A 14,225-nucleotide genomic window follows, 5' to 3' on the forward strand; every position below is an offset into this window, starting at 1 on the left:
TAATAGCATGTTTTTTTTATGGGTGGTTGGTTTTCTATAAGTGCTTGGTGTGCAAGTGAGTTTATCTCAGTGATGGCACATTGTTAAAATTGACAAGTCAGGTTAGGGGGTGATTTGAAGTGGGCCACCTCCAGAAGGTCTTATTTCTGAAATGAAATATGCTTTTAGAGCAAGTAGTGTTAGGGAAAAGATGTTTTTACATATTTTTAATGACATTTAATAATTGAAATAGTAGAAATAGGACAATTAAATAATTCACTGTGAAAAATCTAAAACCTTTTGTCAAGCTCTATTATGAGCCCGAGTAAGAGGATGTGGCATTTCTTTTTATCCAGAGTGGAGAAAATGACAATCTGCCACCTGTATTTGGCATAGTGATCAAAATGAGGGCATTGATCTTCTATATCTGTGAGGTTCATGGAATGTTTAACAACTGTTAAAGGACATGAAAAGATAACTTTTCAACAGAATCTTAAAATATGAGTATGCTTACCTGGTCAAGATGAAAGAGTGTTCCTGACAGGAAATAGCATGTATGAAGGATAGAAGATTGAGAGAATATGGCTTATTTTAGTCATCCCATATTGCTGGAGAATAAGTTATATGTTAGATTAAGAACAGTCAGACATGAAACTGTAGAGAACTTTTTAAATATACCTGAGAGTTTGACTTTGATTGTATAGAGTATGCCCTTATAGGAACAGCTGTCTAGCAACAGAATGGAGAAAGAACTGAAGAAGAGCAAGTTTTGAGGTATGGAGGCCATTTATGTTATAGACAAGGGAAGATACTGGCCTAGACAAATGCTTTGATAGTGAAGAGGAAAGGACAAACTCAAGCAGCATTTTGAAGGAATATTTGATAAAGTTTGGTGCCCAAGTATGGAGGCGAGTAAAGATGAGTGATAGGTATTGGGAGCATTAGAGAATAGAGGGGAAAGAATTTCAAGAAATTTTAGGGACGTAGTTTTTCCCATGGGGAGCACGCATTATTAGACCTTACTGGAACATGTGATATGTATGTTTTTTGTTTTCCAATGGGGTCTGTAGAAAATAATTCGTGAGAGTTGTGTTAGATATTGTCAGAAAGGATATTTTGTATACTTGGGGGTGAGTGAATTATTTTTTTCAATTTATTTTTATCCCCCTCCCCCAGGTGGTTCTCTCGTCTGTCTGCTCATTGTTTTGCTCACCTTTCCAGGAGGCACTGGGAACCAAATCTGGGACCTCCCATATGGGAGGTGAATGTCTAATGGCCTGAACCACATCCACTCCCCATGGACTGTGGCATCTGCCGGGTTGTGGAATCTGCCTTTAGACATCTGCTTGTTGCTTCAGGTGCAGTGTCTAGCTCTGTGGGACAGTGCAGTTCCTGCCTTGTTATAGAGGGTGCAGTGTCTAGCTCATCTTCTTTAGGAGGAACCGGTACCTGAACCTGAGACCTCCCATGTGGTAGGTAGGTGCCCAACTGTTTAAGCCACATCCACTTCCCTAGTGAACTCTTAAAGAATGAGCTTTAGTTTTTGCTAAATAAAATTGATAGGCATTTTGAGGTTTTGTTATTATTTTTTTCTGTGTCAGAAGAAGGATTTTTTTTTAACAAACTCATTTTATTGATACATATTAATAAAGCATACAATTCATCCAAAGTGTACAGTCAGTGGTATTTGGTATAATCACATAGTTGTGCGTTCATCACTTTAATCATTATTAGAGCATTTTCAGTATTTCAATAATAATACTAAGTAATGATAATAAAAAACAAAAAAGAAAATTCTCCACCTCAATATCTCTGTTATGTTTAAAGTTCTGAGAAAGTCAACAATATTAATATAAAATTTAAAGTAATTATTAATGTAAGGAAAATGGTAACATGAAAATCACCACTAGGAACTGAATTTGCAATAAAAATAAAGACTTTATTAGTGGTGTTAAATATTGTAACTAGTATTTGTTTATAAGTTAGATCATTGATAACAATACTTCCAGAAATTAGCAGGGCATAATTTTTTCTCTGGGAGTCTGTTGAGTACATTCTGTGACTTTCCTCCTTTTTCCAGAGAAATTCTCATCACAGTGGTATCCTGAATTATTTTATTGCTCAGTAAATATTCTTGCCTCCAAGCAAATTGAAGAAATCAATTTAGTCCTAGAAAATTATTGTTTAAAAAGCCTTCATCTGTGAGAATAAGAGCTAGTGGCACAATGGAATGAATTCTATTTCAAAAGATTTCTCTGAAGGAAGCAGCAAACACAGACTGACATGTAAAAGTAAATATCAATTAGCAAGATATGGTATTATGTGATTAGAATACATTTAGATAAAGAAGAGATTAATAAGAATACAGAGCATATAGAATTTTATTTAAAGTTTCATTTACTCTTAGGGTTTGGTTTCTTAGTTGACACATGATTTTTTTATTGGAGAAATTGTGAGTTGATAAAACAATCATGCATAAAATACAGGAGTCCCATGCACCACCCAATCACCAATACCTGGCATTGGTGTGGAATACCTGTAACCATTAATAATAGCACTTTTAAAAATAATTTTACTTTTTTTTAAACAATATTTACCTTTACAATTCATGAAAGACTGTTAAAATAGCTCTATTTTTTGTTCATTATTTACTTTAAGTGTACTTTTTCCACCCATATGCCACCCTATTTTTACCATATTGTATTAGTATTGTACATTTGTACATCATGAAAGTGTCAGTGGGCGTCCTTGTCTTGTTCCAGATCTTAAAGGGAAAGCTTTCAGTCTTTGACCATTGAGTACAATGTTAGCTATGGGTTTTTCATATATGTTCTGTATCATATTGTGGAAGTTTCTTGCTATTCTATCAAAGTGTTTTTATCCGTGCATATTTGAGAAGAATGTACATCCTGGTGTTTTGGGGTACAGTATTCTGTATGTGTCTTTTAGATCTAGTTCATTTATCGTATTATTCAAGTTCTCTGTTTCCTTATTGATCCTCTGTCTAGATGTTCTATCTATTGATAAGAGCGGAGTATTTAAGTCTCAAACTATTATTGTAGAGATGTCTACCTGTCCTTTCAGTTTTCCCAGCATTTGTCTCATGTATTTTGGTGCATCATGGTTATGTGTATACATATTTATGATTGTTATTGCTTCTTGGTGGATTGCCCCTTCTATTAATTTATAGAGTCCTTTTTTGTCTCTTTTAACAGTTTTGCATTTCAATTCTATTTTGTCTGATATTAATATAACTAACCCAGATTTTTTTTTTGTTACTGTTTGCATGAAATATCGTTTTCCACTATTTCACTTTCAACCTATTTAATGTCTTTGGGTCTAAAGTGAGTCTCTTGTAAATAGCATATAGTCGAATCATACTTACTTTTATCCATTCTGCCATTTTGTTTCTTTTTTTGGGGGGAGTTTAATCCACTAACTTTCAATGCCATTATTGTAAGGATGTACTCACTTCAGCCTTTTTATCCTTTGGGTTTTTTTTGTTGTTGTTAATCCCTCCCCCCTTGTGGCTTTTTGCATGCTGTCTACTCTGTGTCCATTTGCTGTGCATTCTTCTGTGTCTGTATTTATTTGTTTTATTTCCCCTTCCCCTTTGTGGCTTGCTTGCTCTCTGCTCTGTGTATCCATTCACTGCGCGTTTTTCTCTGTTTTTGCTTGTCTCCATTTTTTTGTTGTGTCACTTGCTGAGTCAGCTCTCTGCACTGCCTGTGGGTCAAGCAGTGCTCCATGGTATCTGCGAGTTGGATGGCTCTCTGTAGCATGTGGGCAAGCCTGCCTTCACAAGGAGGCCCTGGGATGTGAACCCAGGGCCTCCCATATGGTAGATAGGAGCCCAACTGATTGAGCCACAGCCGCTTCTCTATCCTTTGTTTTTTTTATATGCCATATCTTTTTAATTTTTATTTTGTCTCTATATTTACCCTTTTGGTTGCCCTTACTGAATATCTTTATTTCTACACTGTATGCCAAGTCTGTCTCTCCTGTCTTTTTCCTGTCAGCCTGAAGAACTCCCTTTAGTATTTCTTGTAGAGCAGGTCTCTTATTGATGAACTTGCTCAGTTTCTGTTTATTTGTAAATATTTTAAACTCTCCCACATTTTTGAAGGACAGTTTTGCTGTATAAAGAATTTTTGCCTGGCAGTTTTTCTTTTAGTACCTTAAATATATCATACCACTGCCTTCTTACCTCCATGGTTTTTTGTAAGAAATTGGCACTTAGTCTTATTGCAGTTCCCTTTTATGTGACAAATCATTTTTCTCTTGCTGCTTTCAGAATTCTCTCTTTAACTTTGGCATTTGACATTCTGAATTGATATGTCTTGGAGTAGATCTATTAGGATTTATTCTGTTTGGAGTATGTTGAGCTTCTTGAACATGTATCTTTATGTCTTTCTTAATAGTTGGGAAATTTGGAGCCATTATTTCCTTATATATTCTTTCTGTCCCTTTTCCCTTCGTGTATCCTTCTGGGACATCCATGACACACATGATTTTGCACTTTGTGCTCTCTTTCAAATCTCTGAGATCCTGCTCAATCTTTCCTATTCTTTTATCTGTTCTTTCTTTAAGATTTTGATTGTCCTATCTTCTAGCTCACTGATTCTTTCTTCTGCATGTTCAAATCTGCTGTTAAATGCCTCTGGTGTATTTTTTTATCTCTTCTATTGTGTCTTTCATTGCCCCTTGTTTCTCTTATGTTTCTTTTTATACTTTCAAATTCTTATTTATGTTCACACCAAGTCTTTTTAATATCCTATTTAGTCATATTTTCCTTCTCCTTGAATTGATTTAGGAGATTTGTTTAAATATCTTTAATTAGTTCTTCCAACTTTTGCATCTCCTTTGAAGTTTTAGTTTGTTCCTTTGACAGGGCCATATCTTCCTGTTTCTTGTATGGTTTCTAATTTTTTTTACTGATTCTCGGCATCTGATTGTCTTGATATCTTTATTCTAAAGGTCAGGTTCTCTCTTGCCTAAGGTTTTATTGTTGATTGGCTTTGTGTTAAGGCTCTTCTTTGATACATGGTTCAACTTACTCTAGATCTTTAGAATAGCTTGTATTTAACTGACAAGATTTTTTCAGCTCTTTTTCATCTGATTCTTGCCCTGGTATGTGGTATAATTTTTAAGATTGTACTTTTTGTGCAATTGTTTCATCCCAGGTGAAAACTTCCCTTCCTCTATTCCTTCTCTAGGAATCTTTTTCTGTTCTGTTTACTTTTGTTTTGCCTCTATAGTTTTTAATGTTTCTTTCCCTATCTCTAGCTGCTTATGCCTGGAGGGCAAATTCTGTGAGGAGGGTCACCCCAGAGAGAACTTTATCAAGTCAGTATTTTCCAGCAAAAATAGGACCAGGGACCCAAGAAGGACTAGACAGGTTCCAGTGTGCCTTAGGTAGGAGACATGAAAGGATATCAAGTATCTCTGATGTCTTCCAAAGCTGTGCTTTCCTGGCCTGACCAGCAAATGGTGCTCTTCAGCAATCTGTTCCTCATAACTCTCTGGAGATACTATCCCTTTAAGTCTCCACTGTCTCTTCTCCTCCTGTGGGCCACATTGAAACAGTGGCTGCTGCTGCTGCCTTTGTCCAGGCTGGGTTGAGTTGGTAGCTCAGAGCTGGGACTCAGCAATCCATATTCGCTAATCAAAAGCTATAGTGCCCAGCGATACCTCTCCCTCATGTTCTTGGGGAAGAGCCACCTTCCAGCAAAACTGTTCCTCCCAGCCATAAGAAGGTACTGTTTCTTTATATCACCATTTTATTTCACCACTGAAACAGTGGTTCTCAGGTGCCTTTGTCTAGGGTGGTTTGGAATAATAGCTCAGAGCTAGGATCCAGCAATCCATATAAGCTGTGATCAGTGCTCATTGCTCTGCTGTGCTGTGCCCACCCCTCTTCTTGGGAAAGAGGGTTTTCTGAACACAGCAGCTAGCCAGAGACTAGATCCTGATGCTGCCTGCCATGGAAGTGGGGGATGAGTGCCATCAGCCATGGGGCAGAGATAGTTACTAACAGTTCTTTACTGCATTTTACCAGTTTCTTCCTCCTGCTCTTCCCTGGATGTTGTACAGTGTTCCCCTGACCTCCAGGGCCCCAGAATAGTTGTTTCAGATATTTCCTGCCTGTTTATTACTTGTTTTAGTGAATTGACAGAGTCCTGGAGCTTCCTACTCCAATATTTTCCCAAGAACTCACCCTAAATCCAATTTTTAAAAGACATCCATTACAGTTTATGATCTTTCTTGCAATGGCTGCCTGTGAATCCAGATAGACAAATATATTTGTTAAGAGCTACACATGTCCCTCCATCTCTGCAGCCCTCTTTGTAGAATGAGTTTTGAGACTGTGAAAAGGTCCAAATCAGGGCATCATTGAAATGAAATCTTCTTACTGAGGACCGGCTGTTGGTGATCCTGGACTCCTCTGTCACATGGCAAGGCACATGGCAGCATCTCCTGGTGTCTTCCTTCTCCTCTGGGTTTCCTTGCTTCTGCTTCTTACTTCCATGGCTTTCCCTTGATACATGTGATTTTGAATACTTATTTTATGTTTCTGAGATTTCAGAATTCTTTTATATTATAACCTGTTAGCAAATAGATTGAGATAGCTCAAGATTCTAACATAATAATTTAACATAATATTGTGATACAGATGCTTCCATGATCAGTTTTAAAGATACCCCTTATGTGAGGAGTTCTTTGTGCTTTACAGTAAATAATAAAGAAATAAAGTAATATTAAAAACAACTTATTTAGGCTTATAATTATGTTATCCCTTTTAGTTATATTTTAAGACTTTTTACACAATGCATCTGTTTGAAAATAATTTTATGAGATATAATAGTCTTCATTTAGTAATTTTAGAAGACACTCTATGCTGAGCTAGCCATGCCCTCTGGAACTTTTGTTTTGTCACGAAAAGTATATGGTGTCAAATTTGTGTTGTTTATTGGTCTTAGAATGGTTATTCTCTTTGGTTTACCTGTGATTTTTAACTTTATATTAAGCATGTTCCAAGCAGATACTCTAACTGCCACCAAACATGGTTTTATTTATTAAATGCTCCTCCATTAATTATTAAAACAACTTTGAACAGAATAACTGTAGTTAGATCTATTGTATTGTCAATCAGTAGCATTATAACCAAGAGGTCAGACTATTTCCCATTCATGAATCAGGAAGACAATCCATGTAATAAATGGGGTGTCCACTAGAAGACAGAGCCTAGGATTGGTTGCTACTTGGTCCTCCTAGTAAGTATGTTATTGTCATATGTGGAGTTTGGCAGACTTGACTGGCCTAGCAGATAGAGAAGTGACAGACATCAGTTGTAGCCAAAGAGAAAGATGGACCTGAAAAGAAAATTGAGGTAGGGACTAAAGCAGAATTTTAGATTTTAAAACTGGAGGACATTTAAGGAGGCTCTGTCAACACACAGCTCTGTTACGAGAGTTATGGAAAGATGTTATCTCTGGCACATTGGGGGAGGTAAATTCAATGAGCACTTGACATTTGTTTGGCTCTGTTCTTGGTGCTTTGTATTTGTCATCTTGCTCAGATACAATTTTTTAAAGTTGGCTTATCCCTCTTTTACAGAAGTAGAAACCTGGGTTTGGGTAATGTGCCCAGCTCAGAAAGATATTGAGAGTCAGAATTGAGATTTGAACTCAGGCCTTGCTCACTAACTCTAGGATCTGTGCCTTTTATTTGCAGCTGTTTGGGAACCTAGTGGATTTTTTAAGAATAGCATGCTTAAGTCAGATTTCGGAGTGAGACTGACTTGAAAAACAATGTTCAGTGAATCCCAGATCACTCCAATAACATGGACAATGACTTATTACTAAAGCTTGTTTAATAGTGGATATTAATGGTAATTCCCCAAATTCACCTGTTGGAAAGCTATCAGAATATTTCGAGCCTGTCAATAGTACATTCATGCAATGTGTTTTTAAAACCCTTTACATTCATTACGTTCTTTCAAATATGTTCACTTATTCAATAAATATTTATTGTCTGATTTGTGTCAGGCAACTTCATGGCATTTAAATATAAAGAAAAACAAAACTTCTTTTATGCCTTTGGGAGCTCAGTTCACGGATCTCTCTCTCTCTCACTCTCTTTCTCTCACTTTCACTCCCTCTTTCTTTCTCTCTATCATTTCTAAAATAATTAAAATCTAGTGTGATCTAGAACCTAGCACAGTTCCCAATTTACGCAACTATCAATTGCTACAGAAGCACAAGAGGCAGGAACCAATAAACCTGCTTGAGTGAACTGAAGGTGATTCCTTAGAAACACTGACAATGGAATTGAATCTCAAAGATAAGTGATGGTTTACCAGGTAGAGGAGAACAAGGTTATTCAGAAGACATAGGAACAAGCAAATGCAAAGCCTTGGAGAGGTCAAAGCAGACCAAAGCAACATTGGACAGGGAGAATACATTATGAGGCTGGTGGATGGGATCCATGGCTTGATGTGAAAGTGACTTTATGACCCCTCTGTGGTAAGCAAGAAAGACATGGTTATCCTCATTTTATAGTGAAAAAGTTTTTACTTTCTTAAAAGTTGAATGTCTTTCAAGTGAGTAGTCTCAAGTCCAAAAGCCATTTTTATACAGCTCAGAAACAAACCCTGGTCTTTAAGCAAGGGACTGTAGGAGAATGAGATTCAGCTCACAAACGAAATTAAGAATAGGAAAAAGTCCGTTTAAGCAATTTTATTTAGCTTATATTTCTTTTTTTGGGGGTGGGGGTGTTTTTATTTATGACAAATATTCCACATCCGTGGCTCTTGTCAGAAGTTCTTTGAGACAATGCCATCAGCTTTGACCAGTTGGAGAATGGAGTCGTGATTCATCCATCCTAGGAATGGCCCCACAGCTGGCATAGGTTTTAAACTGGCCATTGAACCTGCCTGTGACCTTGCCCACCTCGGCCACGTTCATGTGAATGGATGCATGGTCCTTGGCGCCGATAACGCGGTTGCTGGTGGAGCACTTCCGCGACTCATGAAGTCCATGAACTCGCCGGCGTCGTTTTGTGTGTCGAGGCCGCGCCTGGTGCCACCACGACGAGCACGCAAGTGGCTTATATTTCATACAGATTTGAATCTCATTGTTTTACTGAGTTATTTTTTTCGCAGTGTAACTCAAGATGTCAAACTAAAATATATGGGGAATTGGACATCATTCAAAAAGGAGAATGTAGATCTTTCCTAAAAATTGTTCTTTACTTGAGTGGAAACTCATTTGATTATATCATCTTTTATTTAAAATACCTATTATAATGCTCCCTACACTGGGATATAACTCGTCAAAATGAAGTATAGCACTGAATATAATATAATTACTGAAGTATATGTATTGCCTGTCTGTTGATCTTCTAAAGGAGACCTCATCCTACACAACCTTTTTTTTTTTTAAATATAAATTGCGGTGTGGCAAAGAGACCCAAGGGTAGTTGAAGATGTGCAGCTATGCTCCTTCTCCTGTCAGCCTTCCACATCTACACTGGGTGACAGGACATGGGAACAGATGAGACAAGCTGTCATTCACTCACATTGCCCTTTGAAGAAAGGCCATGGGGGGAAAAAGGTGCTGCAAATGGGCTGTGAAGTTTACATACACTGCCCACTGTTAAACAGATTATGTCTAATGAAGTGTCTAATGCTTAGGCCATATCAACCTAATCCTCCGTGGCAGTTCATCCCTCAACTGCCAAAAAACACGGCCCTCTGGCCCTCTCTCCCCTCTCTGGCCGCCAAGCACAGGGAGGTGCCTGGTCTTAATAAACCAAGACAGTGTGTTATCTGACATGCAAATGTAGGTCATTGCATATGTAAATGTGTGATTACAAACCTGCATGCCAAAACACATTAGTGAGACTTTGCTCTCAGCATGTGGTTGTCACACTGCCTTAGCAGTTCACGCTAATATTTGTCAAGTTATTGTGCAGACAGAAGATGGAATTCCCAGTCAGATTTAAAGTATATGGATCATATGAGTGTTCATAATAATGAAGTTATATTTTGCCTTTGAGATTGACAAGTTTTCATTCAGAAGAAGAAAGAATTCTATTTTTTAGATGTTACATTAGCCTAATATGTCAATTAAAAGAAAATTCTTAGAACAGCAGAGGTAATTTATAAAATCTCCCCCTACCCCTTTTTAGAGGAAATTAAAAAAAAAAAAAAAACTAAACAAAAAAACCCTGCTGGACATGGTACTTTGTAAATTTCCTTTGTTATATATGCTATTTTGTTACAGTGGCTATTAGAAATAATCTCAATGACTAAGAAAAAAATCCTATAAATTAACAGCATGGCAAATTGTCTCCCATTGTTTGATAGTTTTATTTTTATTTTCTTCCTTTTTGTATTTTCATTTTCATTTTTAACGTGTGTTTCTATTCCCAGTTTTTTTTCCCCTGGAAAAACTTGAAATTTTGGATTAACATAAAGGATCCCATAATGTTGGGTCATATTGTGGGTGACTTTGTTTAGTAATTATGTTAGTATAGCATAGGATTTAAAATGTGGGAATCAGCTAGATAAAAGTTTGGTTTAGTAATATCTACCTTTCTAGGGTTGTTATGAGAATTGAATTAGTCCTAATATAGTGCCTATTAAGTTACAGGCACTCAAATGGGACCATTTATTTTTATTGTGGTAGTTATTACAATTATTATTCTATTATTATATTGGTTATTTACGATCTTATATTTATGAGATCGATTTGTGAAATTTCTAATATTCTGGTTATTTTGCATGCCTTATTGGAAGTATGATATTTTTCTTGACAGTCACTTAGACTTTCAGAGGAAATGAAAAAGCAGTGTACAAAATAACTGAAATTACTGCTTCTGTTTTTGAAAAACAGTGGTTTGAATTCCAGTGAAACCTTTAGCAGAATTTCACAGTTTTTGTTAACATGTAGATGTAGTAAAATTAACAAAATAAAATGGACTAGCAGTTAACATAAAGTAATGCCCATTATCAAAATAGCCTTCTGTACATGTTTAGGATGTGGGCTCAACAGCTTTAAAGGTTTGTTGAAGACCTAAGAGTGTAAGTTAAATGTAGTGTGTTTAGGAGCCAGTGCCATCTTTGATTGTATTAGTAGGTATTTAATGTTCAGTCTCATTATATGGTGTGCTGTCAGTCTCCACAAGAATGCCATGATTACTTCAGTGAGGGAGAAGGCCCAGAAGGGTGAGAGCTGAGTGGAGAAAGCCTTGGAAAAGTATACCCATCAATAATCCAGCAATCTTGAAAAGAATTGGGCATGTTTTATTAAAAACAAAAAGATATGATGGCTGAAATAGACTACTTTGTTATATATATTTTATATAGATAGAGCTGTTAAAATTAGATTATGTGTGCTAGGGCACCTATAAAAGGTAGTGTTCCTCATGTGTATGCTATAACCTTAGCAGTAGACAGTGTCTGACTGTTGCGCTTGTTCAATAAATCTTTGCCGGTCTTTGCACATCTGCATGCTGCATGCTGAATGATTGAATGAATGAATGACTACATGAAGAAATGAACAAAAGAACTAGGACAATGGGAAAAATTTACAAGAAGATAGGTTTGTCTAAACTGTGGATGTCTGCTGTGCCTCCACAATACCCTTTAATTATTTCTACCATTGCACAGTGAAAAACCTCTTCCATGTATTTGGGTAAGCTGTTTAAAAGCAGAAAGCATTTCTGATTCACTTCTGTTTCCCTAGTAGCTAGCGCACTGCATGAAACAAAGTAAGTATTCAAAAATGTTAGTAAAAAAAGAAAAAGATTTGTTTTCTCCATAAACAACAACAAAAATCTGTTTAAAAATGGAATAAACCATTTTGATGTTGCTGGTCAAGTCCCTGCCATGGAAATATTCATTGAAGAAGTTAAGTAACTGTCAGGAAGTTAAAAAGTGTTTAGTGTGTATGTTGGCAGATTGGATTAAGTTCTCTTTTTCAAGTAATCTATGAGTTGTATTTCAACTAAAAGGAATACACCAAAATAGAAAAAGAAAAATAATACCAGAGAAATATTGCATTGCATAGGAAAAGTTTATACTCCATGGACTATGGACAATTCATAGGGAATTCCTATCTAAAATTTGAAAACCCCTATCATCCCCTGACATTTCATAGCCTTCTTTCTTTTTTCATTTTTAGCATTTAACACTATCTCACATATAGTATATGAAATATATATAAAACATTCCATATTTACCTCACTTTCTTTTTCTTCCCCACTAGAACGAAAGTTCCTCAAGTGCAGGAATTATTGTCAGTTTGGTTCATTACTGTATCTGCAGTTATAGAACATTACCTGATATGAGTAGGTACCCACTAAATATTGGTTTTATGAATAAATGTCTATAAGCTTACCATAGGTATCGCCTGCTTATGTGAAAATGATTAGTGAGCTTTCCTTTGTGTATTGTATGATTGAAATCTTTTCTGACTTTTTTAATTACAGAAGGCCTTACGACCAGATATGGGCTATAATACATTAGCCAACTTTCGAATAGAAAAGAAAATTGGTCGTGGACAATTTAGTGAAGTTTATAGAGCAGCCTGTCTCTTGGATGGAGTACCAGTAGCTTTAAAAAAAGTACAGGTAAGATTATTTTAATTATATAAATCAATGTAAAACTATACTACATGAATAATAAAGAAAAATATGTCCCAAATGACTGGTTAATGACAGCCTTTTGTTGAAAATGTGGAGAAAGAATAAATGTTGTATTTTTAAAAGCTTAATTTGAATATGGTACACAGTGACAATTTTTCAAAAAATTTAAAAAAAATTTTTATTTTTAAAGAAGCTTTAGGTTACATAAGTGTTACATAAAAAAATATAGGGGATTACCATATGCCCCACCTTCTCCCCTTTCAAATTTTCCTACATTAACAACATCTTTCATTAATGTGGTACATTTGTTACAATTGAACACATATTGAAGGATTGTATAGTTTACATTATAGTTTATACTCTGTCCCACACATTTTTATAGGTCATGACAAAATGTAACTTTTACTTTTAATATTACTTATACCCTTTAAAAATTTAGTTGGTATTGTTTCCCCAAATTCGTTAGTGATCCTAGAAAAGCTTTTATAGCTCTAGATTTTAGAGGCAGATTTGAGTTGTCACCAATATTTCTAATTGGATATTTAACTAGATGTTGAATCGTCAGCTGAGGCAACACAACTGGAACCTAGACTCAAAGAAATCTATTGCCTGAAGTTAATCAATGGCAGTCCAGATTATGGCAAAGTATTATATTAATGTAGAGAACTACACAGACAACTACTGAATTAAGGGAAAATTAAGGAACTCATTTACTGGGAAATAAAAATAGGTGAAGTAGATAAAATTAAAGGACTAAATTTCCTTCTAACTTAAAACCCCCATGTTATGTTTGTATCATCTGGAAATCAGCTTTGCTCTCCAATTCTCACTCTTTTCTATCTTCATCAAATTTGTTTATCTTGCCCTGAATCCTCTTACCAAGTCCCACTTAGCTACCCTGGGGGAGTCATTTGCTAAGACCTGGAACTAGATCACTTGCCCTAACTAGATTCCCTGGCCTAGAAAGTACTTATCTTTCTGCCGCAGAGTTTTTTTGACCTCATGCAATTTGACTTCCCTTTTGTAGTTAAGGTAGTTTTTGTTAATACCTGCCTACTGACGTCCCAGTTTGCTCTGTAACCTTGATACCTTTTTGAAACACAAACTTCCTCTTATTTCTTTTAACTTCTTTGATTAGGATAGTGACTATCTATTTGCAATAGCTAGTACAGAGATGAATTAGTTTTTATTTACATTTTAAAAGTGAGATATTATTTTTAAATGATTTTTTATGATATATGTGTTATATGTAAAGAATAATACAGATGTCATTTATACCTTTATAAAATACTGTCTGCCATTCTCTTCCCTAGAGGTAACTGTGTCCTGAATTTTGTGTCTATCATTCCTTTGTTTTTCTGGGTAGTTTTCACATATTTAGATGAATTTTAAAAATTGTTTACTTTTGCAATTTTTGAACTTTATATAAATGAATCATTATGTATATTATTGCAACTTGTTTTTTCACTCAGCAAAATGTTTGAGCAATTCATCCATGTCAGTACACGTGTCTGCAGTTTATACTTTTCACTGCTCTATCATATTCAGTTTGTGTTACTTGTTGCTTGCTGTTCAGGTTGTTTGCTGTTTGTTAT

General features: G+C 35.8%; 1 protein-coding gene across 5 annotated transcripts in view; it reads left to right on the forward strand.

Annotated features, from left to right (window-relative positions):
- The window catches only part of NEK7 (NIMA related kinase 7), a 160,717-nt gene that overhangs the window by 77,169 nt on the left and 69,323 nt on the right, over nucleotides 1-14,225 (forward strand). For all 5 annotated transcript variants that reach the window (XM_004476343.4, XM_058274922.1, XM_058274925.2 and 2 more), the window contains one exon: nucleotides 12,475-12,615. In XM_004476343.4, the coding sequence (XP_004476400.1) occupies nucleotides 12,475-12,615 (141 nt within the window). The remainder of the gene's footprint in view (nucleotides 1-12,474; nucleotides 12,616-14,225) is intronic.

The sequence above is a fragment of the Dasypus novemcinctus genome, chromosome 13 (genome assembly GCF_030445035.2).
Source record: "Dasypus novemcinctus isolate mDasNov1 chromosome 13, mDasNov1.1.hap2, whole genome shotgun sequence".
NCBI classification, from domain to species: domain Eukaryota; kingdom Metazoa; phylum Chordata; class Mammalia; order Cingulata; family Dasypodidae; genus Dasypus; species Dasypus novemcinctus.